This window comes from Bombyx mandarina, chromosome 06 (genome assembly GCF_030267445.1).
Source record: "Bombyx mandarina strain Sakado chromosome 06, ASM3026744v2".
Taxonomy (NCBI): Eukaryota; Metazoa; Arthropoda; class Insecta; order Lepidoptera; family Bombycidae; genus Bombyx; species Bombyx mandarina.
In genome coordinates, this window is record NC_143213.1 from 9411930 (window position 1) to 9436018 (window position 24089).

Genomic DNA, 24089 nt, shown 5'->3' on the forward strand with positions numbered 1-24089 from the left:
GGTAACGAGGCACTTCATTACTAAGTAGTTTATTATTTATGCTAGCATTTGACTCGTTTTATCGTTGATACAACAATAAAGACAGCGATACACGAAAAATAAATAAACACGTTGAAATGTAAAGGAACGTTCGTTGTAACAGCGGCTTCGGATTTAAGTAGGCAGTAAAATGAGTACAAAGCAATGGAAATTCTTTTTTTTATATCCGCTAGATCTGATAAGGAATAAAGGGCGATAGTAAAACGATTTCTTTTTTTTTTTTATAAAGTTGCTTTATTTCGGTTTTTCATATCGGATACAAACACAACTGGCTCTGAAAATATTATTGTTGGATATATAAAAATTTCGACAACACGAAATGTATTTTTAAATTGTTTTATGTAAGGTAAGAGAGATCGACGATAATTAAATTAAAGTTTAAAATTATTTCCGATGCGCATTTTTTTTTTTAAATACATAAATATCACAGTCGAAGATTATATCTACAACTAACAAATCTAACACTAAAAGTTTATGGCAGTGAAATGAGAGGCAGAGCTTCATCTATTTTAAACGGTCCAGTCTAAACAAAGTTCAGTTATCGCGTAGCTAGAATACGAAAGTACAGGAAATACTATTTATAGCAAATACCTTAAATACAGACTGTAAAACTAGTCTTATACACCGTGACTAGAATATAGATTAGGAATAATATTACATTATCAAAAAAGTCTGTTACTAATGTTTCACTAACATCACTCACATCTAATTTGTTTTTTATTTCTGAATTCAATTACACTACGTCGTCATCGCTACAGCGACTTTCTACTAAAAATGTAAATTCTACTTGATTTTATTATTAATTACTTAATTTTTAAGATTCACAAAAAGATAGGTAAACATTATTGCTTTACGTTAGCTTGTATTTGTTACTACTACATAATTCACTGCTAATTCTTTTCCGATCCATAGTTGTGCCTGTTTTCTGGACTCTGTAAAAATAAGAACAATTAGTTTTCGATGTATTTTTTTTTATTGTCTTTGAAGGCAGACGAGCATACGGCCCACCCGATGGTAAGTGGTCACCGTCGCTCATGGACGTCAGCAATGCCAGGGGTATTACTATTAACTGTGTAACACTGATTGGACGGGGTCCGAAATATAAACAATTCCCGTTTACCTCATACGGCGGCGGCGGCAGTATATCACATAGATTTATTTGACAGCCCTGCTCCGACCTCGCGATGTTCGAATGTCTGCTCGTTTGGATGGGGATTTTGAAGCTGTTCTCCCGTCCCAGCCAATGCCATTGGGGATAGTCGTAATCTAAATCAGCGGCCGGACAAACTTTGCTTTTGTCCTGTCTACTCCTCGAACCAGATCTGTTCGTGTGGCAAGAACCGCAGTCGTCCTCCAATACATTAATTTCATTCTGTACATTGTCGTGTCTTAGCTCTCTGTAGTCTTTGGTCGATCTACTCGAAGTACTGTGACAACAAGTCGAGCATTCGCCATTTGAATATTGTATGCTTCCATTACACGATCTTACAATGCTATTGTTATGGGATCGTCTGTCCGGACAACCTCTCAGGTCTCCGATTTCGTTGTTGTCCTGAACGAAAGGTAATATTTGTTGTTATATTTGGATAAATCAGATTGAGAACGTTATATGACGCACGCTATGCAAATCCCGGTAATCTTATCTAATGTCAACAATGGAATTCTTGTGAATGTAATCGTACCTTGAAATTGAGTTCTGTGTAAATGGCGCTTGACGCGTATGGCTCCGGTGGTCCGCGTCTGATACGGTCGACGCTTGATGCGTCTAGTCCTTGAATGGAGTTCTGCGGTAAGCTATACTCTGGTTCCACGTTCAGAATACTTGTGGTTTGTCCATCTGTTGAAATTCAACGATTTGTCACGGCTATGAATTTAATTGAACATTAAAATTTGTTTTTGTTAAATTAAAAATAAGATGGCGTAAGAGGACAAACAGGCTTATAGTCCATTTAGTATTGGATTTGGGTTTAGTGGTAATCAAAGCCCAAGTGCACCATAAATAAATGCTGAAAACTAACCTTGAAATAATTGACCATGCTCGAAGTTTTTAAACTTTTAAATATGAAGGTTGTCCAGAAACAAGTAGGAGCTACGAGAGCCAATGGTTCGATCTCACAATACCAATAACTATTGTACGAAGCTTTAACTTTACAGTTTTATTTTTATTTTTACTGTAGAACGTTATTCATTCATCACGAAGCGAACGTGACATTTTTATTTATACAAAGAATACATCAACAAACATACATAGTTTCCATTTAAAAACGAAGTAAATTTAAATTCAAATTTAGAATAGGTATCAAACAATATCGCCACGAACCAAACGCTAGTATGAACTCATATTCCGATAAGCGCTCTGTAGCGCAATCGAGCTCACAAGTATCGTGGGAACCGTGGCGCGGACATAAAACAGATTATTCCTGGAGATAAGCACATTGATATTTCACTCACTATGTAAAAGACTCTGGTGACAGCTGTTGACGTCGATGCTCGTGTCGTTAGGCGGTCCGAATACGGGCCTGTCGCGAAGCCAAACCGTGTCTTTATTTAGGAGACATTGTTGAGCCGTGACAATCGATTGACCTACAATTGGGATCAAATGTATCAATTACGTCGACATAAACGAGATGTTTTCATCGATGTGTTTGTACACTAATGGAACGTACCGGCGGACTTTTTTCTTTGTATGTTGTTTCTTCGTTTGATGTAGTAAATGCTGACGGCTCCGATGATGATGACAGAGAAAAGAGTGAGCCCGAGAGCCAAGAGCCAAGTCTCTTGTAGTATGTTGGGTATATTGGAATCTTTTGGTGGTTCAGTCCTAAAATTAATATTTTATTTTGATTTCAAAATGATTTTTAGAAAGAGACATAAAGTTGGGACACATTGTGAGCATCACAAAATAAATGGCCAACTAAATACCAATTTCAAGCTCAGCCATTGTAAAGATAAACGCGCACAAATGCTCCGACAAACTAGATGCCTGTGATAGATTTATAGACTAAAACGATTTAAAGATTCTCAGTCAAGTAAGCAATTCGATTGTTTTTGTGTAGCTTTAGTTTCGTGAGCCGGCAACGGAAGGCGAAAGATGAAGTCGTATTTTATGGATAATACTGAGATTTCAGTTTCCATGCTGAATTAAAATTGTATTACATTACGTGCAATTTTTTAACGTGCTGTATTGTTTTTATTTTTTATTGCTTAGATGAGGGGACGAGCTCCCAGCCCACCTGGTGTTAGGTAGTTACTGGAGCCCATAGACATCTACAACGTAAATGTTCTACCCACCTTGAGATATAAGTTCTAAGGTCTCAGTATAGTTACAACGGCTCCCCCACCCTTCAAACCGAAACGCATTACTGCTTCACGGCAGAAATAGGCAGGGTGGTGGTACCTACCCGCGCGGGCGGGCGCGTTATCGTATTAGATTCTAGTGCACCCGGTATATCATGAAGACGTACTGTACGTAATGCCTCTGCGACTGAGTTGGCAGCATGTGTATCAGCGCCGGTGCACTGAATGGTCCGTGTCCGCGACGCGTGACGGCGGCCGCCCGCGCGGTGTAGCGGCCACCCGCGCGGAGGGAGCTCGCGGCTGCGGCGCGGGTGCGGGAGTTCAGTGACATCTGACCCACAACCCGGCCACCTGTGCTGCCACTCACGCGTATCTCTATCTGTATTACAAACATAGCCCAAGTTGAACACACAGGAAAAAACTGCCCTCTTGGTGCCTTCGAAGGCAGAAATGTATACGGTTCAGTTGATAGTCCAATACCACCAATATCAGGAACACTAACAGTACACAATCAAGCTACTGCAACAACTAAATTTATTTTTATTATCTGTTGTCTATATTAAACAAAAACTAAGTTTACAAAATAATTATTATTTTCCTAGTTTATTGTCGTGCAAATTTCCATAAACAATCAACCAAGTAATAAACTTTTCATAGCACAGCACCCCAACAAAGAACAACTTCGGTGTTTCATAGGTGTCATTCCCACAATTACAGTTTCAAACAAATATTGAAACACAAAAGCACTAATTTATTCCACAGGTACGAAAGTTTGTCAACTGAATAGTTGTTAAGCACCGAACTACTTTAAACTTACCAAATAACCGGTAAGTTCGCCGTTCCAAGTCCTCACAGGTGGTGGCTCCCACCGTATCCACGCCGATGTTGCGTTTATCACCCCTGCTGTGACGCTTTGGGGTGGTGCCGACGGTACTAAAATAATTGTTACAAAACATCAACGTATGGCAATTAAAGAAAATAAAAACATCAAAGGAATACAACTCACCACCCTCATCCGTAAACCCACTCATCATGTTGGAAGGCTTCCCTAGAAGGGTCTTATAAAATGGCATCAAAAATATATCATATTGCGTGTAAGTCATCAATCCTGACAGTATATAGCTTGATGAACCACTGTTGTCAACATTGGTGAGAGATCCATTTAAGCACAGAATAGTGTTTGAATGTGAATTTTGTTGAGTTAAATCTTCTTCTGTGATATTTCGCCAATTTAACGTTGTCCCATTGTACCATATTTTAACCCCTTCTAAATATTCATTATAGTCTGTTAGCACCTAAAAAATACGATTTCATTTCATTATTTCAAATTGCTACACTAATCATAGTTTTATAGTGAATACAAAGATATCTCATGACTGTATCACACTTACATCCCAAACAACTTTAACACTTGAAGATGATAGCATTTCAATTCGCTTCAACACTAATACGTTTTGCTGGAGATATTTTCTCGCTTGAAGAAGTTCATACTCGGTCATATGAACATTGCGATCTAAATCATCTTCGAAGTCATCATCCGTATGGTCTCTTAACTCGCTATTTCCTTTTCTAAGAACGGTAAGATACGCTTCTTGCATGATACTTCCAGCTGCGTTAACTGCAGTACAAATTACCCTTCCACTTTGCTCCGCCCGCGCACTGTCCAAATACAACAAACTCGTATTGCTTCTAGTACATTCCGGAAAAAGCATTGAATCTTGTCTGCCTTCTAATATCCAAAACGTCGTCGGCATTGGTAATCCTTTGGCATCGCATGGAATGGATACAACATCGCCTTCCCAAGCTGTTAGGTTAGACGGTATCTGCGTGAAATGTGGTAATGCTGAAACAGATGAACACGTTAAAATAGAATATCAGAGCTACGAGAAATTGGTGCGATTCATTAAGAATGAACTTACAATAAACCGTGAGTGTGGCACTGGTGATACTGGTTCCCGCGTGGCTGTCTGCACGACATGAATAGACGCCAGCATCAGTTGCAGATACGTGCTCTAATTTTAGTAGTCCACGAATTATTGTTGCATGAGACGGCAACGTTCCATCTTCCTTGACCCAAGTTATTTTTACGTTCGAGTCGTAACTCTATAAACATTAAGTTAATCTAAATACATCAGTAAATAGAATAAACAATTAAATCTGGCTGAATAGTGTTTACCTGGCAGTTAAATTCCACAGTTTGACCCACTAAAGCAGTAACATTACTAGGTTTAACAACGAAATGTGGTCGTCTTAAAACAATTAACGCAGCGGCTCTTGACTGTCGTTCGCCGGCTATATTTGTCGCCACGCATCGAAATAAACCACTATCAGTGGGTAGTGTTTCTAAAATTTTAAGGTTTCCTGTATCTGTTATTGTGACTCTGAAAATGCGAGGCCAATTTAAAATCAAGAAATTTGGTTAATAAACGATTAGCAGTCATAAGTTAACAATCACCTTCCATTAACTTCTACATCGTAGGATTGTCCGTCTTTAAGCCATTGCACAGATGGTTCTGGAACTCCTCTTGGAGGAGAACACTCTAATAGTGCTGGCTCACCAGCGGCCACTTGCACATCCCTAGGCTCCGTTCGGAATTCATCTCTTAGCACTAAAAATAGAATTTCCATTTAAAGTTTCGTTTATGCTTACTGCTCCCATGTCTCAATCGTCGATTCGATAATTTAGCGTAAACAAAGCGGAAAATTCATATTATGGATCTATTTCTGTGTTTTTTTCCAACGAATACATTTTATATGAAAAGAACTAAATTTATCATGCACCAGTTAAATGTTGTTGAATATAAACAGGAAACAATCCAAATTTTTACATTTCCGTGAAAATTGTTTAACAGCAAAGTTTATATATATATGAAACTATAATTCAAAAGACATAACAAGCTTCCATAATTAATTCGTAGCAACGTTGTGTTTCAACAAAAACAAAAGGCTTCACCGCAAAATTAAGCAGTTCTTCCGCAATGAGATTCATCAGAGCGTATATCGAAATGGTAATTGCGAAATGCTCTTAGCTTTCTAAGACCGGGCTATATCCGAATAATAGCAACACTTGGAAGTAACATTAGAGGGCTGTGGTTTTTCAGGATATAAGTATATCAAGATATATGTATTTTCTTGAAGCTTAACGATCCTTACAGTGCTCAGAAAGGTAGCAATGTGGTAGTACCTTTTTGGTTATTTAGCTGTTAGCCTTATTCGATTTATGAATAGAATTTTAAACGGTATTACTTACTAGCCACATTAAGCGAAGCATTCTGGCTGACGGCCTCACCGGCAATGTTGCGTGCAACACACCAATAAATACCCTCATCGCTATCTTTCTTCCCTCGGTTGACCCTAAAAAACAAATCTTAGAGTTTCCAGAACTTGACAGAATGATAAATCGCTGTTCAGATTTCAGATTCAATATTTGTACAGTGAATCTTTCATTTTCTTTTGTTTTTATTTTCCATTATATTTGTCTGTTATAACATGTAACTGAATTTGATTGAGACAAAAGACTAAAGAGACGCATGAATACTAAATAGACTAACATTGAATCTGATGTGTTAGTGAAGTGTTTGATCAAAGACTTGGGTACATAGACTACGACCCCTATGTCAAAGAATGAATTTCTTCCGACTGCAAGTTCTCCCTCAACTGAAATAAATCTCCTTTGTAATGTTATTTGATATCAGATAGAATTACCTCAAGAATAACAGCCCGTCTTCGAGTAAGACCCTGTGACCGTCTTCTGCTTGAGGCAAGGGTAATCCGTCTTTGAACCATTGTACATAAGGTTTAGGTCGGCCTTCCACGACACATCTCAATGTTGCCGGTTCACTGCGTCCTGACACAGTATTCGACGGATGCTCTTTGATGCGAGGTGCTCTATTCTGTGCTGTATACAAATAAATTTAACTTATAAATTATTTAAATAACTGAATCAGAAAGGTTACCGACGCTTAGAGAAACCAAAACATGGATACGGCTGCCAAACATTAGAAATTCAGTCATAGTTTTTTGTTGCATGAAAATAAAAAAATAGCGGCCACTAATGGTTACGCGGTAGATGTATGTAGAGTTTTAATGCTAAAACGCTTTTATTTAGAAACGTCCATCCAATACACTAGCATTGTCATTAGTTGCTTGCAGCTCTAACATTAGGAGGAGACATAGGGACCCCGGTTATGGTACTCGTCGAACTCGTCAAAGATTTCGAGGTGAAACCTAACCCAACTGAATTTCTTGCCGGATCTTCTCAGCGGGTTGCGATTCCGATCCGGCAGTAGATGGATTCGCAAAGCAGCCCTTGAGCTAGCTATTCTGTGGAGGCATTTAAGCCGCTGACAGCAAATCCCATTCTTTTTGGCTGAGCTCGTGCTCAACCACATGTGCTAGTGAAACTGAGAAGGCCTCCGAGCCATCAGTAATCACTCCCTCCACATAAAACTTAGAAACGGGCGCTCCACTACCAGTGATCAAGAAAAAAAATAGAGAGAGAAATAAAAAGCATTTTTATTTTTTTTACCACCAATTAAAATTATTAAAATGATTTTAAATCATTATGAAAACCAACTAAAAACACATTTCATAATGCGAGACACAAAAATATTCATATTTAAATCAAGGAATGTAGAGACAGATTAATTTAAAAATTCACATCAAAAACATGCCACAAAGCTTCGAACGCTCCTCGTAAGTTCAACCCTTTGATGTTCCGAACAGAGCTTTAGCATCGGTGCCACATCAATCAATATAACTACGATCTTTTCGTAGAGAACACCAAAATAATTGACCCGTTGTAAATATTTCCTCACAATGTTTATCATGCTGTTGTTATGTAAGATTTATAGTACATAATTGTATTTATACCGAACATAATTTCGAAAAAGGCTTAAGCCAGTTTACGAGGAGAATTTTGTGTTACAGCAACATGAACGTTCTATTTATTACTTTTATTATATTTATAACTAGCTGACCCGGCAGACTTCGTAGTGCCTCAATCGATAAATAAAATACGTAAACTTTTGTATAAAATAAACTTAAAACAAACAAAAGGAATCATCAAATTCCGATGTGTCACACGGGGGGGACACCAAAGGAAAAACAAAATTGTCATTTTTATTTAATTCCGAGTATTTTCATATGTATCTACCTTTTAAACCTTCTCTGGACTTCCACAAATAATTCAAGACTAAAATTAGCCAAATCGGTCCAGCGGTTCTCGAGTTTTAGCGATACTAACGAAGAGCAATTCATTTTTATATATACATATATAGATTTAATTTTCATTCATAACACTTTTAATTCAGAATACTTGAAATGTGTGAATTTATTCAATTATAAATATGTATTGCAATCTGTTCTAATTAAATTCAGAGTCTCATAAAAGTTAGAACATGACAAATATTATAAGTCGTCGTGACTTAAAGAATAAGACGCCCGGTTTATTCAAATCGAGCAATGCGAAAATCCAATCGGCCGATATCAATTTTTATAATGAAATACGTAAACACATGTTCACGAATGATTTTCGCCATAAATAAATAACATCTTGTTATAAAAATCAAACTCTGAATTTTTTTTTAGCGTAATTGCTGTAATTTACGGCATTTACTTTGTGATCTCTATAGGCTCCGAAAACCAATTTACACCAGGTGGGCCGTGAGCTCGTCCAGCCTTCTATGATATAATAATAGCAAAAATAAAGCGTAGTCTATTATTTATACATTCATTCAAATCTGACCCTGACATTGCTGAAGTCCATGGGCGACGGCAGCCACTCATGATCAGGCACCACCCCGGTAGGTAAGTATACTCGTCTGCCTAACAGGGAAATAAAAAAATATTTGTTTGTCAACTCGTTTATACCAGCCAAATTCCGTAAGAACTGGATCAATTGATATAAAACATTCAATGACCTCAATGAGGCTTGGGATGACTTTGTATAGCTCTGTTTCATTCGAATCGATTGAAGAATTTATATGTAAGCTTTGAAACGCATATTTGATCGTAAATATATGTTTGTTTTGACATACATACATACATAAAAGCATGAATCAATCAAAAGACAATAAAAAAATATATTTTTTTTATTTTATTTTTTTTATTTATTTATACTTTATGCACAAAACAAAACTTGTACACAGGCGGACTTAATGCCATGAGCATTCTCTTCCAGTCGACCATAGGGTGGTGCAGAGATAATGCATGGTAGGTGCATTGACAAAAGAATAACAAACAACAACAACAAAACAAAAAAAAAGAAGAACAAACTCAAAACAAAAATCTTCCTTAAAATAACATCTCAGTATTATAGAATACACATACTACAATTCAATATACCTATAAATAAAATAGTAAAATACATACATACACATAATTACACACAATAATATACATGTAAAGTAATAATATATAAATACACATGAAAATACACAATTTAGTATTATAGTTAAGAATGGCTAAAAGTAAATATATATAATATAATAATAATAATTGAAAAATGAAATAAACTAGTTTGGAGATGATTCTTCCAGTTTTTTGTGGATGTGTTCGCGAACTTTGAGTTTAAAAGTAAAGCGATTGCTGATCATCCTGATTTCTTTGGGAAGCGAATTCCATAATATTATGGACTGTACAAAGAAAGAAGAATGTAAAAAATCTGAGCGATGGATAGGACATTGTAAGAGACGATTATGTGAAGAACGTAGAATTTTCTCATGGCTTGCGTTCAAGTATCTAAAATGCGATTTTAAGTAAGAGGGTGAGGAGGCAGAGTCCAAAAGAGAAAACAAGGTAGTAAGCGCTCTCTCCTCTCTACGCTGACGGATCGGTAACCATTTCAGACGAGTTCGGTGCGCGGACACATGGTCACATTTTCTAAGATTGAAAACGAATCGAATGCAATTATTGAGAAGGCGGTCTAGTTTGTTGAGGAGATCTGCATTCAGGTCATAGTAGCACACATCACCGTAGTCTACCATAGGGAAAATTAAAGTCTGTACAAGCATGGCCTTTACATTCGATGGTAGCATATTTTTTAGCCGATAAAGAGATCGCAAGGTCCTGATGACTTTTTGACTAATGGATGTTATTTGCGCTCTCCAACCAAGTGTAGTGTCAATGTGTAATCCAAGATTTTTCACGTTTCGGCTAAAGGGGATGATTATGTCATTGAAAACAACAGGCGGCAGCTTAAAATTACTGATCTTACTCATATTTCGATTACAATAAGTAATGATTATGCTATTTCGCCAAATTCTGTATGAAAATCAATAAATGTATAATAATTATGACAACGTTTTCGACTGAAATCAAAAACTTACAAGCTTTTAACAAATAAAGACCGTGTGCTCAAAAATCGAATTTGGATCATTGATTTGATATTCAACATTTTTTATTTTTAAATTTTCGATTCTCTTATTTATTTCAGCTACTAAATTTGTAAATACACTTAAAATATTCAGCTTTAAGGGTACTTTAAAGTTGTTTGCGTAAAATAAATGTTCGTTATGCAATCTATACGAAATAGTCTTACTATGACTACGGAGTGTGCTTCATTCTTATCGGTCGATTTGAAATGGCGTCAGTATACGGGCTTATTTACGCAGCTGTGTCGACGAATTTTTTCCTAAAATTTAGCCCATGAATATAGTGATGGTCGATTTGAAAACACTTTTTTTTTCGTAGCCTTGAGAGACTATTTCATCTTCACCCTAACATGTAGGTGAACTCTTTTTTATTTTATTTTTTATTACTTAGATGGGTGGACGAGCTCACCTGGTGTTAAATGGTTACTGGAGCCCATAGACATCTACAACGAAAATGCGCTACCCATCTTGAGATATAAGTTCGAAGGTCTCAGTATAGTTACAACGGCTGCTCCACTCTTCAAACCGAAACGCATTACAGCTTTACGGCAGAAATAGGCGGGGTGGTGGTACCTACTCGTGCGGACTCACAATAGGTCCTACCACCAGTAATTACGCAAATTATAATTTTGCGGGTTTGATTTTTATTACACGATGTTATTGCTTCACCGTGGAAGTCAAATCGTGAACATTTGTTAAGTAGTTACGTATTTCATTAGAAAAATTGGTACCAGCCTGCGGGATTCAAACATCGTTGCATCGCTCGATACGAATGCACCGGACGTCTTATCCTTTAGGCCCTCCACGAGCTCACGGGGCTCAAACCGGAGTGTTGCTAACACTGGCCCTAGCAAGAGCAGTGCTTCGCAGAATCTACCACCGGATCGGAAACGCGATCCACTGAGAAGATCCGGCGAGAAACTGCATAATTATGTTATTTGAGTATAGTACTTAGACTTACGTAGCTGAGTACTTAAAAAATGAAATAAATTTATCAACAGTACTTAAATTTTGTTACGACGCTGTGACGATATACATATTATAATTTATTTTAGGTTTTAGAGAAGGTGTTTTTTATGGTTGCCTATTATTAAAAAGGTAATTGCAATTTCTAATCGAGGTATATTTCTGATACCGAAAGCCAGATAACAAACGTATGAGATCGAGCGTTGTCGTGTAGGTGCAACGGAGACGAGAGATATTTGTCCGAATTGATCAAAAAGAGTCAAATCTAGTAAAAAAACGTGTGGCACTCGGGAACTGCCGCGGTAAAGCTATTGCATAGCATTTTTTATCATATATATAATAAAACAAGACCACGCTATAATAAACATGAATAAAAGCAAAACCTTAACTGTCCCCTTCACATTCATAAGCTAGACCGCGCGAGAAAGAGATGGGCAGACTTTTCATGATGCGCATGCAGTGTGACATCACGCCACGCGCATATTCACAAATACTACACAAGCGCAACGTGTGAATGTGTTGAACGCGAGCTACATGGTAGGCGGAGTGAGGCGTGTAAGGTTTTTTTCGTTACGGAATTTCATGATTCGGTCGCCGCGCTCAAGGCCCGCGATAAAATCTATGCAATAGCTTAAAAATCCCTAATCAATAAACTAATGTTTGGATTTGAAAGTATAATTCTTTATTTTTAAAATATAATCATTTGAATTGGGAATATGTAGCCAGTCGTACAGAAATTACGTATCAAATTGCCAGTATTGTAAAACGGTAACTTCATTGGTAAAGAACTATGATTTAAGGTTGCCCACGCAACATTACGTTATGTTGATTAATTCGATGATCACGTCGCACATAAATTGTATAGGTACGTTCATATCTTAAATACCCGTGAACGAATACCCGGGCTCCTTTGATAAACAAATCAAACCGGACACCCACTCAATGCTCACAAAAGTTACCTACACACACCGACTTAACTATTCGTGTATCAATAAAAACTATAATAAAAAGAAACTTATGGATCGCTCAATAACCTCTGCCCGTCTGTTACGCCGCATTTAGATGCACGTCCCGATACTATGACACTCTTTGTATCGTTATAATTATTGTTGTTCAAGAACGTTCCAGTCAGAATGAATCAGAGATATTTTTTTGGTAAATATGTGATTTTGTTTTTACAATATAAAATTTTTGTATTCACGATTAATTGCATTTTTTTGCTCAGCCGTTGCAGTTGTTGACATCCAATTGTTTTATTATGCTAATTCGTTTTAATTCAATACATTTTTAAATCAATACAAGTGCATTTTTGATGCTTTGAACGATTCTCGTACATTTTCTTTCATTATTAAATTTTATTCTGGTTTAATTCATTTTTATTCGAAACATTACGAACGTCTACAAGATTATTTAAAAAAAAAAAAACAAGAATAAAATACGAAACTCGTAAGCAATCGATTTGTTCCAGCGTGAACTTTCGAATACAAAATTTCTTAGAAGTAATTTCAACTTCTACGAAAGTGAAACGAATTTTATACAAATGTCACTTATCATTAAATGGTTCTTGAAAATGGTTTCTCAAGAGTGACGGGTTAGAGACAGTCTCGCTCGGACATGCTTTAAACTCTCATTATTTATTCGAGATCATAGTTTATGAATTATTTACTGGAGTTCGTTTAGCCTAGGGAATACCATCATGCAATTGAGCAACATTTTCATTGCAGAAACCACTTAAACGAACACGATATGCTTAAAGTTTTTATATTATCACTAGCTGACCCGGCAGACTTCGTAGTGCCTCAATCGATAAATAAAAGACCTAAACTTTTGTATAACATAAACTTAAACAAACAAAAGGAATTCGTCCGACGGGGGACACATCAAAGGAAAAGCAAAATTGTTATTTTTATTTAATTCCGAGCATTTTCATATTTATCTACCTTTTAAACCTTCTCTGGACTTCCGCAAATAATTCAAGACCTACATTAGCCAAATCGGTCCAGCTGTTCTCGAGTTTTAGCGAAACTAACTAACAGCAATTCATTTTTATATAATATAGATTATTTAGAAATAGCCTAGAATTAGTATTTTTCATTACTATACCCATACTACTACGGTATTAAAATCAAATTTGGGTCGTAAATTTTTAGAAAATGTCGATCGTGTTGCAATGTTAATATCTTTAGTCATCTTTAATATTATGGCGTTAATATGATGTTTAAACAGCTTCATTTGAATTTATGTGATAAAATATAAAAAAATCACATTTTTTAACTACATTTTCCAATGATTTATTATTTCTTACGTCATCTTTATTTGCTTTTGTCGATTGGGTGTGTTTTAATATGTGTAAGTCATTATTACCTTTATAATATTTGTAGCTTACTGTCAAATATTAATGTGAAGATACAATTATACCGTTATAGTAAATCTAAGACAGATTTTCGTGTGCTTAATCCACATTAAGTATTTTTTTTAATGTTTAAGAATCAAAGATCAAATAAATTATAAACTAAATTGTGGAAACCGAAATTTTAGTGTAAGAGCCAAAAAGTATTTATTCAGTCTTGATTTAAGTAAATTTTGGTATAATGAAATATTGAAAGTCCCATTACTTTGAAACGATAAAAAACCTTTTAAAGATAATAAATATTGTACTGTGGTTACTGTGGTCACTGAACTGTGTTAGGTAGCGTATTGTTGTAATTGTATAATTTTTTTTTTACTTTATCTAACCAGCGGTCAAGCGCGGCAGTTGTCCTTTATTAATACATGTCACTGTCACTGATAATGCATCGTAAATAACTATCTTGACGTGTTTTGTCTTTTTGTAGCGCGCGGTGTGGGTGCTTGCAACTATAACACATACGCCCGGTTCCAATATCCAAAAAACGAATCGTTTTATATTACGATCCGTTACAATATCTACGAATCGTAGGACAAAATAGTTCCTATAAAAACGACTCGTTTTTAAAATTACTGATGACTTGCTACTAACGGATGGGAGGGCTAACATAACGGTTCGTACTGCGTTTTGTATGGAGACTGTTGTCTGTAGTGTTCCTATATTATTTTAGAAATGTCAGTGAGCTGTCAGAACTACCACGCGTAGAGCATTTTTTAACCTACCGATTTTGTTCGGTTGTGCTTTGGAATTTTTGTGTTTGTGTTTTTTCTTTTAAAATGTCGAGTTCAGAAAGTGATAACGAAGTTTTAATGTTACTGAATTCAAGCGACGATTCAAGTGATGATACGCGAAGTAATAGAGTGTATAAAACAAGAATCAATTATTATTCAGAGCTCGATAATCAGGAGTTTCAACTAAGATTTCGGCTCGACAAGCAGTCTGTGCAATTACTGTTAGGTGAAATTTATCCTTTTTTAAAGGTAAAAGGAACCAGGTTCGTATTTTTAATGCCAGCTGTTAATTGGTATTTTATGAAGTAGTTAACTATTTAACACGTGATTACATGAAAATAGTATTTACTAGTTTATTTTAATTCTAGGAATCATGGAATATCTCCCTTACATTACAATTTATCAGTTTGTAATGAAATAAACGAACAACAAAGTACGACGCTAACACAAATTTTTTGGTATTTTGGCGCGGTCCGGCCGACATCTGGCGTTTCCTTTGTCTCTTCATGGCGTTTTGTTCACTTTACAGTTGAAACTAAAGTAACTGTTTTTAAATTGTGAATGTTCAAATAAAATTACATATGTGATGAATTACAATTAATTTATATTATTTTAAAATATTTATGTAAAAATACTAATAAAAACTTATGTATTTTGAAAAGAGTTTTATTTCTAAAGGATCTTTGTGACACAATCATTTGCATTAACGAAACGCAGAGGGATTCGTTAGTAAGCAGCGCGCCGACGGATGCTCGTAGGTAACGCGGCAAGTAAAATAGTTGTGGAACGCTAATATACGCCTACGTATTGGTAGCATGATTACGATTAGTTGTTATAATACAATGACGATTCGTTATTTTTTGGAACCGGGCCATAATAGATAATATGGACGGATGGTGGTTAAACAAAAAAAGGGAACGAATGAAAAAAATGTTTTTTTTTTTTAATTATACGAATTTGATTTTTACTTTGTCCTTTCATACTTTTATTCTTTGTTCTTTTAAATACTAAACGGACGCGTACCGTGCATTAATGTGTTTTGAATTTTCGTGAATGTCATAGTAAGTTTGTTTTTTTCCCTACCTATTAGTTGGTAGTCTATGAGGCTGTAAGTTTGTACCAATCGTGGAAATGAATTCTTGTTTGAGAAGGAGAATAGCCATTCCGCAATTACAATTAATATTTGTGAATAGTGTGACTATAATAGTACTAGATATCAGGGTAGGTATTTATGCCTATTTATGCCGTGAAGCAGTAATGCGTTTCGGTTTGAAATGTGGGGCAGCCGTTTAAACTATACTGAGACCTTAGAACTCATATCTCAAGGTGGATAGCGGCATTTACGTCGCAGATGCCTATGTGCTCCAGTAACACTTAACACCAGGTGGGCTGTGAACTCGTCCACCCATCCATGCAATAAAAAAAGGTATGGGAATTAATAGTTGTACTTTTCTATGAGGTGCGCTGAGGAATTTGAAGAAATAAATGTACACAATTTGAATTGATGCAGCCATAAGTGTTAGCAGCTGAGAGACTATTACGAGGGCTGCACTAAAAGGATCGGGAATGGAATATTTCCACTGTTCCTGTCATATTAAAATCTTTTTAATTGACAACTCCTTGGTTTTAAAAATCAAATACCATTTATTTATTTAAAAAAAGATTCTCGGTCTTGTCACAAGGTTTTGTCAAACTTGTTTAGTCGTTGAGAAAATGGAATTGACTCGAGAAAATTCAAGAGCGATGATTTATTATGACTTTCGAAGTGGTTTAACACAAAAACAGTGTGTTGACCGGATGATTTCTGCATTTGGTGATGAAGCCCCATCCAAAACCACAATTTATTGCTAGTTTGCTGAGTTTCAACGTGGACGTGTCAAGCTCAGTGATGATCCCCGTCAAGGTCGTCCAAAAACTGCAGTCACCCAAGAAAACGTTGATGCTGTGCGTAAGCTGATTGAGGAAGATCGACATGTGACATACCGCGAAATTCAGGCAACTTTAGACATTGGCATGAGTCAAATACAAATAATCTTGCATGAACAATTAGGTGTAAAAAAGTTGTTTTCCCGATGGATACCGCATTCGCTCTGTGAAGAGCAAAAAGCGGCTCGCGTTACTTGGTGCGTCAGAACTCTCGAAAGATTCCACGCAGGATCCTCAAATGCTGCATACAACGTTGTATCAGGTGACGAATTCTGGATATACGCGTACGAACCTGAAACAAAAAACCAGTCACGAGTTTGGGTGTTCGAAAATGAGTTAAAGCCAACAAAAATTGTTCGTTCACGGAGTGTTGCAAAAAAAATGGTGGCCACGTTTGTCTCCAAAACCGGCCATGTTACGACTATTCCTCTTGAGGGACAAAGAACGGTTAATGCAGAATGGTATGCTAGCATTTGTTTGCCACAGGCCGTTTCTAAACTCCGTAAAGAGAACTGCAACCGCCGCATCATCCTCCATCACGACAATGCGAGTTCTCACACCGCGCACAGAACAAAAGAGTTTTTAGAGCAAGAAAACATAGAATTATTAGACTATCCGCCGTACAGCTCCGACCTAAGCCCTAATGATTTCTATACTTTCCCTAAAATAAAGAATAAATTGCGTGGACAGAGATTTTCATCACCTGAAGAAGCTGTGGACGCCTACAAAACGGCCATTTTGGAGACCCCAACTTCCGAATGGAATGGTTGCTTCAATGATTAGTTCCATCGTATGGAAAAATGTGTCAAATTTCGCGGAGAATACTTCGAAAAGCAATAAATACATTTTTAAATAGTAATGTTGTGTCACTTCGTTAATTCCCAAAATTTTCAGTGCCGCCTAGGTAGTAATGTATTTTATACACAATCTGGATGGGGTGACAGTTGTGTTGTTAGTTCGATCTAACTCTCTTCCACATTCCACCGACAATCTGAATACGTAGGGTCATCATTGTTCAAAATGCAGCCATAAAAAGGGATGCCGGTTGCGTTGCGAAAGCTTGCTGGTCTTCAAGCGTGATCTAATTAATATAGGTGAGTAATTACCAACCCTAACCCTTAGATAATTTAGAATAAAATTCAAATATTATTCTATTGAACTTGTCATGGTTTTTTTTTCAAATTCAAATATATATTATTATTATTATATTATTATTATGAACTAATATCGAAATGGGAATTTGAAATTCGTTAATACGGATGACACGCTTTGTTATATCTTATTTTCAAATATTCAAATTCACGTACATTCTTCTAATTTTATGGATTATTTTTAGTATATATTATTAACTATTTGTATGCGATTACAGTAATTGTCTATGATTACAGTATTAATAATGTCTACGTTTGAGTTACAAATTTAGTTAATCTCTTCAAAGCTGTTATCTTATCATTAGTGCGTTCAACAAACAGTATTTGTACTAACAAGTACCTATCTTATACGTATTATATTTAACTACACGAATTGTAATTTAGTTTGGAGTACGTATAATTTCCAAATTCACACACACACACACACACACATGAACACACAGAATACACACCCACACCCACATGAACACACAGAATTATGATGACGATGATAATAATGATGATCCATCCGACCGATTTCGGTCATGGCGACCACTTCGACTCCTATCCGGCAATTTGGCGCTCGTGCGCTTCAAGGTGGCTTTATAGCATATCTTCGCGGCAAAACTCCTAGCGCATTGAGGGCACGTAAACACGCCGTTCTCATAATTATAGGTTATGGCAGCAGGAGGGCGGGCCTTCAACTGGTCGCGTTTGTAATCAAGGTCAGCTTTACGCTGATCCTCGAACTCGCGTACTTGGCTGTTCACCATCCTGCGCCATTCTGGTCGCTGTGCTGCCAGAATACACAACACACTCAAAACAACGCACACACGCACGCACACACATACACACACACACACACGTGAGAAACAGTCAAACGAGCCGAGCCTTGTGGAGAGTAGGTACTTAACGATAGAGAGCGACTTGGCTCTCTACCTCTTGCATTGCTGACGTCCATGAGCGACGGTAACCATTCACCATCAGGTGGGCCGTATACTCGTCTGCCTATTAGGGTAATAAAAAAAACGCAAATGTCCTCGGAATGCAAATTATCACAAAACAAAATACAGAGACACCACAATCCTTATTTGCAGAATAGTTCAATACATATTGATCACAGAGTAAATATGTATACAAAGATAATGCACGACTGGATGTAACTCGTGATTTATTTATTTATCTTATACTTATCTTATTTAATTATACGGTGTAAATTATTCAAAGGCATAATTCGAAACCAAATTTTATATATTATATAGTTATATTGTGAATTCTGCCGCCCGTTAGAAGCATTAGTTCAAAGTTTCAAAGCTTTATATTAGTAACACCCAAAGCAGACCTCAAAGAAGACAGTCTTGAGTGCCTTACAACAGAAGTAGATAGGATGGCTAAATAGGTTACAACAAGCGATTTGTCCAGAATATCAAATATTATCGAAATTTGTGTTGAAAGAAATTAAAATCGTACAACAAAATCACACCCTGTACTGTCCAGATAGTATTTCTGATAGGACAACATTTAAAAAAAAATCTTTAAAATATTTCTGTGATGTTGAGACTGGACAAAATGGCTGAGTTTGAAGTCATTATGCATCCGGATTCATGTCGTGCATTGAGAATCTTCGAGCTTTTAAAAAATAAGTTAAATCAGCATTATAATACTTTTCTTTATTTCAGTTTAAATAAAGTCCAAACAAACGCTCATCAGATCGTGTTCCGAAAATTTCCAACTTAGACTCTTGATTTTATTTTCCTACCTATGCTGATAGACTTGAGAGGCTATTTCAGCTTCTCCTTGACGTGTAGGTGAGCTCACGGGGCTCAAACCGGGAGTGTTGCTAACACTAGCCCTAGCAAGAGCAGCGCTTGGCAGAATCTACCACCGGATCGTAAACGCGACCCACTAAGAAGATCCGGCGAGAAACTCAGTGGGCTGTCCCCCACTAGGGTACACATGGGCACGTGGGATGTGTGTCTATGGGTTAATTCACTCATCGAGCCCTTCGTCGAAATCGACGGGTTCGACGAGGGCGATGACCGGTGCTTGTGGTACCTAAAAGCAGCGTTGATGGATCGGGAGGATCCGTAATGACGTGTTTTACTTGATCATGGCTATCTATACCTACTAAATACAAATGACGTACGACCGAGTAAACCGGGTGATCACGGAGCAGGTAACAATTTTTTCAAGAAAAACCCAAACTAACCCGTATTCACAGTTTCAATGAATAAAGGAATAGTATTTAATAAAAGGGAACCCATTTTAAGGCGCATAGTGATTTTGTCCGGACGGAAGACGATGACATCTCGACGGGTTTAGGTAATCGCTCGACAACTGTTCCGCAAACTCGTCCATACTACAACGTCAAAGAATGAACTAATTTAAAGAATCGAAAAAATAATTCTTTCTTTTTTTCCTTTTAACACACGAACTGGAACGATTATTTAAAACCAGAAACCCGCCAACAGAGGTAAAAAAATAACAACTGCCAATCAGTATCCGAGAGTAACCAATTTAACGCTACTGGTTATCATTAATTAAGTTCATTAAAAAAGGAAAAAAAAGATCGACTGTTTCGTAAAAAAACAGGGATGGCCGCTTCATTTCGTTAATTGGTAACGCACCAGTCTAATTACTCGATACGCTAACGATCAGATGAAGATAGATAGCGATTACAATTGTAATGGGTTCGTACTTATTTTAATGAATACTCGTGAAATAATTGTTGGCTATTAAAATTTTGAAAGACGGGTACATTATTACATCAAAGAAATTATAATATCAGAATTGCATCCAAAAATGTTTTGAAGTAATGACTAATAATACCTACTCTAATATCTCTACTAAAAAAATATTAATCGAGTTAATTTTTTTCAAAATCGAAACAAAAATAAATCGAACTTTTCCTAGTATAATCCAAACCAAATATTTACCATTAGTCCCATTTAGTCCGATAAGTAGTAAATGCACAAGCACAAGAAACACGAATTGGTTCCTTCCATTTGCCGCGTTATCGCACTCATTAACACCAGCATCCATCATACTGCACTGAATTACGCTAGTTTTTCACAACATGGATAATTTACATGTTTAACATTTCACTGTCAAAATAACCTTCTGTTCACACGATACTGTGTCTGTGACGCGAATTTTAAATTTCAAATATGTATTCCAGAATTTTGTATTCTAAATTCAAAAGTTCGGGGAACATCGCGTTCGACGTGGGCTTACGAACGTGAGTCGGTCACACGACCATCCAGCTTCGGGCCTTGCGTCGTACTATCGCGCCCTCCCTCATCTGTGTTTACTCTTTCCTAAATGGGGGGCTCGAGGCGCCTTTACGAACTAAGCTCATATATCTATTATGGAATAATAAGTCATTATGACCTAATTCAGTCGTGTCGTTGTCGCTTCGTACAAGTAGTTTTGGACTTTAGTTGACGTAATTGGCGCTAAAGTTATTCAGAATTTGCACTAACTGATTTTACTTCTACTACTACACTATAATTTACATATTAATTTTACATAATAGGTTTATATTAAATAAGCTTTAGAATAATGTGGTACGGACAAAATATTTTTACATCTTATCTTGTGGCTGCCCCAACCTTCAAACCGAAACGTAATAGATAGCTTCACGGCAAAAATAGGCAGAGCGGTAGTACCAATTCCGTGTGGGCTCAAAAAACTCCCTACCACCAGTAATAATTAGCCGCCCACCAATAACTACCAGCAATTAAAATTTCTATTTCAAAAAAATAATTAAAAATTGTTAGAAGGCTTCCGAGGAATTGAGTTATTGTGATGAAGAAAGCTACCTCGTGTAGTAGTACCTTTTAAAGAAAAAATCAAAGAAATGCATCGAAACTCTTTGTAAAACTTTTTGTAATGAACTTAGCTGTTGTACCCAAACGAACTTGAGACGTCGACATTACGTAACTCCCTTGCCAAGGTTTTTTGTTTGAACACATATGAACCCCTGCCCCTACTATTAAAGTTTTCAAAAGCTTTAAAAAATGAAAGGAAACAAAATACGGCTTATTTCATTCGGCGCATTTGTCGAGTTAGCGCATGCGCACCAGGCGGGCTGGGCGCCGACAAAGGATCCCTGTCATAGAGTAACTCTATAACAAGTCTCGAAGTTCAGGTTTTTGTGATTTCTATCTCGTTTAATTATAAAATAAGCTTTGGCTTAAAACATATCCGTAGCGCTTACATTCCACTAAGTGTGACTACCCATGATGACACGTGGGGCCGAAGTCCTATTTTAAAATAAAAACTATCGGACCTTGCATTTGCAAGAAACAATGAACACCATTTCAATTTCAAATCCATTTTTCTAATGCAAACCACTTAAATTGAGATCTTTTTTGAGCGTTTGAAATCATACGCAAATGCCTTAAAATTTAACAGCAACTTATATTTCACATAATCTGGGCATTTTATACAAACTGTCACATTTAAAAATTCAAATTTCAAAACTTATGTACGTATGTAATGAAATAGATTAAATATCACGTCCGTTCCTTTTATTTTTGTGTCCGAAATATTTTTTATATTTGGATATTGTTAATTACTCAAATAGCATACCTATTCTGTTTTGGTTGTTTATGAAATCGAAACGTCACCTCGTTCATGAAAACGCTCACAAGATATGACTTTATTTGAATTGAATTTGACTTTGATTTTTTTTACTGTGATTACCTGTCAAATCCAAAAATAGGAACTGCGCTCATTTCATTTACTATTTAATTTACAAATAATTCGTCATAAGTCGATGCACTTACGTTTTAAGCAATTGCAGAATAAAAAAACTGTTTTGCTAAAATTATTGCAAAACAACGTCCCATCTGTAGTAGCTCAAATCTTTGTAAATGCGCATAGACCTAAACAAAAAACGTTCTAATTTCAAACCGGTCGCCCCTCCGCCGCACGCGCTCCTGCGCATCCCTTTGCCCATTATTATGCTGAAGAGGTCATTCACAGTTCGCACACACACACACAGACACGTATTTTAGAAAAAAAACAACAAAAGATTTATCACCCTAAAATAATATTATATTGCACGTTAAATAAATCTTTTACAGCAAGAAACGTCTTACGTTTCTATCTTTAGTGATTTCCTGTACATTTTTTTATTAAATTTTATGTAGAAAATTTGTTGAATTTACCAAACTATTTACTAATTCAGCAACTCACGCAAAAAAAATGTGTATTGCAACACATTCTCATCGATTTATATAGAAGAGGATTCAACTATGTATTAGAATACATACTTTCGAATTGTTAATATTGTATCTTTAGAAATAGCTTTCATCTTTATGATTTACAATTGAGATTTTTCGCAATGCGAATACGTCATTTCTTAAAATTCGTCAATAAGCTAACCTAAGCTCACTATCTTATAGTAACTTTTATCGTGTTCAAAACCATGGGGATAAAATAAAAGACTGTTTCTGCAATGATTAGGTGTACTGCAAAACATGAAGTTTTGACATACAAATTGCTTGAAATCCGTACAATATTACTCTCAAAATTTGGTGACTTGCAACGCAAGTAGGTAACTGATAATTAGCAATATAATTCTTCATATACACAGAAATATCACATATAATACAAAATAGTATATGTATGAATTTAAAGTCATAGTGACCGAAATAATATTTCTGCCGCGTAAAAAAATCAGATACGAACTATGAATACATTCAAATTCATCAAGTGACCAGAAAGAATCAGAAATTTTATTTAATACAAAAAAATTATACTTTGGTGCTGCAAATTAAGTTGAATTTCAAAAAGGCCGCAGATACGAGTGGAACATTTAGTACTTTTTACATCAAAGAGCAAAAAACTTGAGAACTTATAATGAGTTTTAAAGTAATAAAACTTGTCTACCATGATTTGTATGACATGATAATTGCGAAGTGTAAGATATTAAAAGGCCGGTACAACAATAACTCAGCACGATAAATTCACTAATAAATAGTCATATATTTTATGTGTCTGTTTTACTTTTGAACTGGTATTATTTACATTAAGAACGAGAGCTTGAATAGGCAGGCTATTGCCTGTGTTTGTGGTGTGTTTGGTGTTTTTGGTGCTCTATATGTTTTGTACCGTATATTTCAGTGGGGTGCTCTGTTGAATCATTTGAGATGATCCGATCATCTCTTTTACCATTGCACCACTCCCCACCGGAGCTAAATTACCTCCTGCT

At 36.2% G+C, this 24089-nt stretch overlaps 1 protein-coding gene across 1 annotated transcript; it reads right to left on the minus strand.

The window, feature by feature from the left end:
- Nucleotides 1-246: 246 nt before the first annotated feature.
- On the minus strand, nucleotides 247-21193 carry LOC114241333 (neogenin). Its single transcript, XM_028172139.2, has 15 exons — nucleotides 20806-21193; nucleotides 7042-7234; nucleotides 6587-6690; nucleotides 5792-5945; nucleotides 5513-5717; nucleotides 5256-5439; nucleotides 4728-5179; nucleotides 4343-4631; nucleotides 4154-4269; nucleotides 3504-3715; nucleotides 2706-2860; nucleotides 2491-2622; nucleotides 1722-1876; nucleotides 1160-1591; nucleotides 247-971 (listed from the first exon to the last, which is right to left on the minus strand). The coding sequence occupies exons 1-15, from the start codon at nucleotides 20912-20914 to the stop codon at nucleotides 930-932; spliced, it is 2934 nt and encodes a 977-aa protein (XP_028027940.2). The 5' UTR covers nucleotides 20915-21193; the 3' UTR covers nucleotides 247-929.
- Nucleotides 21194-24089: the final 2896 nt, after the last annotated feature.

Excerpts from the sequence above, each read along its gene's own strand:
- LOC114241333 (XM_028172139.2), bottom strand. The coding sequence starts at position 20,914 with ATGATGGATGCTGGTGTTAATGAGTGCGATAACGCGGCAAATGGAAGG. Across the intron at positions 1,877-2,490 it reads TCACCAGAGTCTTTTACATA|ATGGACAAACCACAAGTATT; the intron begins GTGAGTGAAATA and ends GAATTTCAACAG. Across the intron at positions 972-1,159 it reads TGCCGCCGCCGCCGTATGAG|AGTCCAGAAAACAGGCACAA; the intron begins GTAAACGGGAAT and ends TTATTTTTACAG.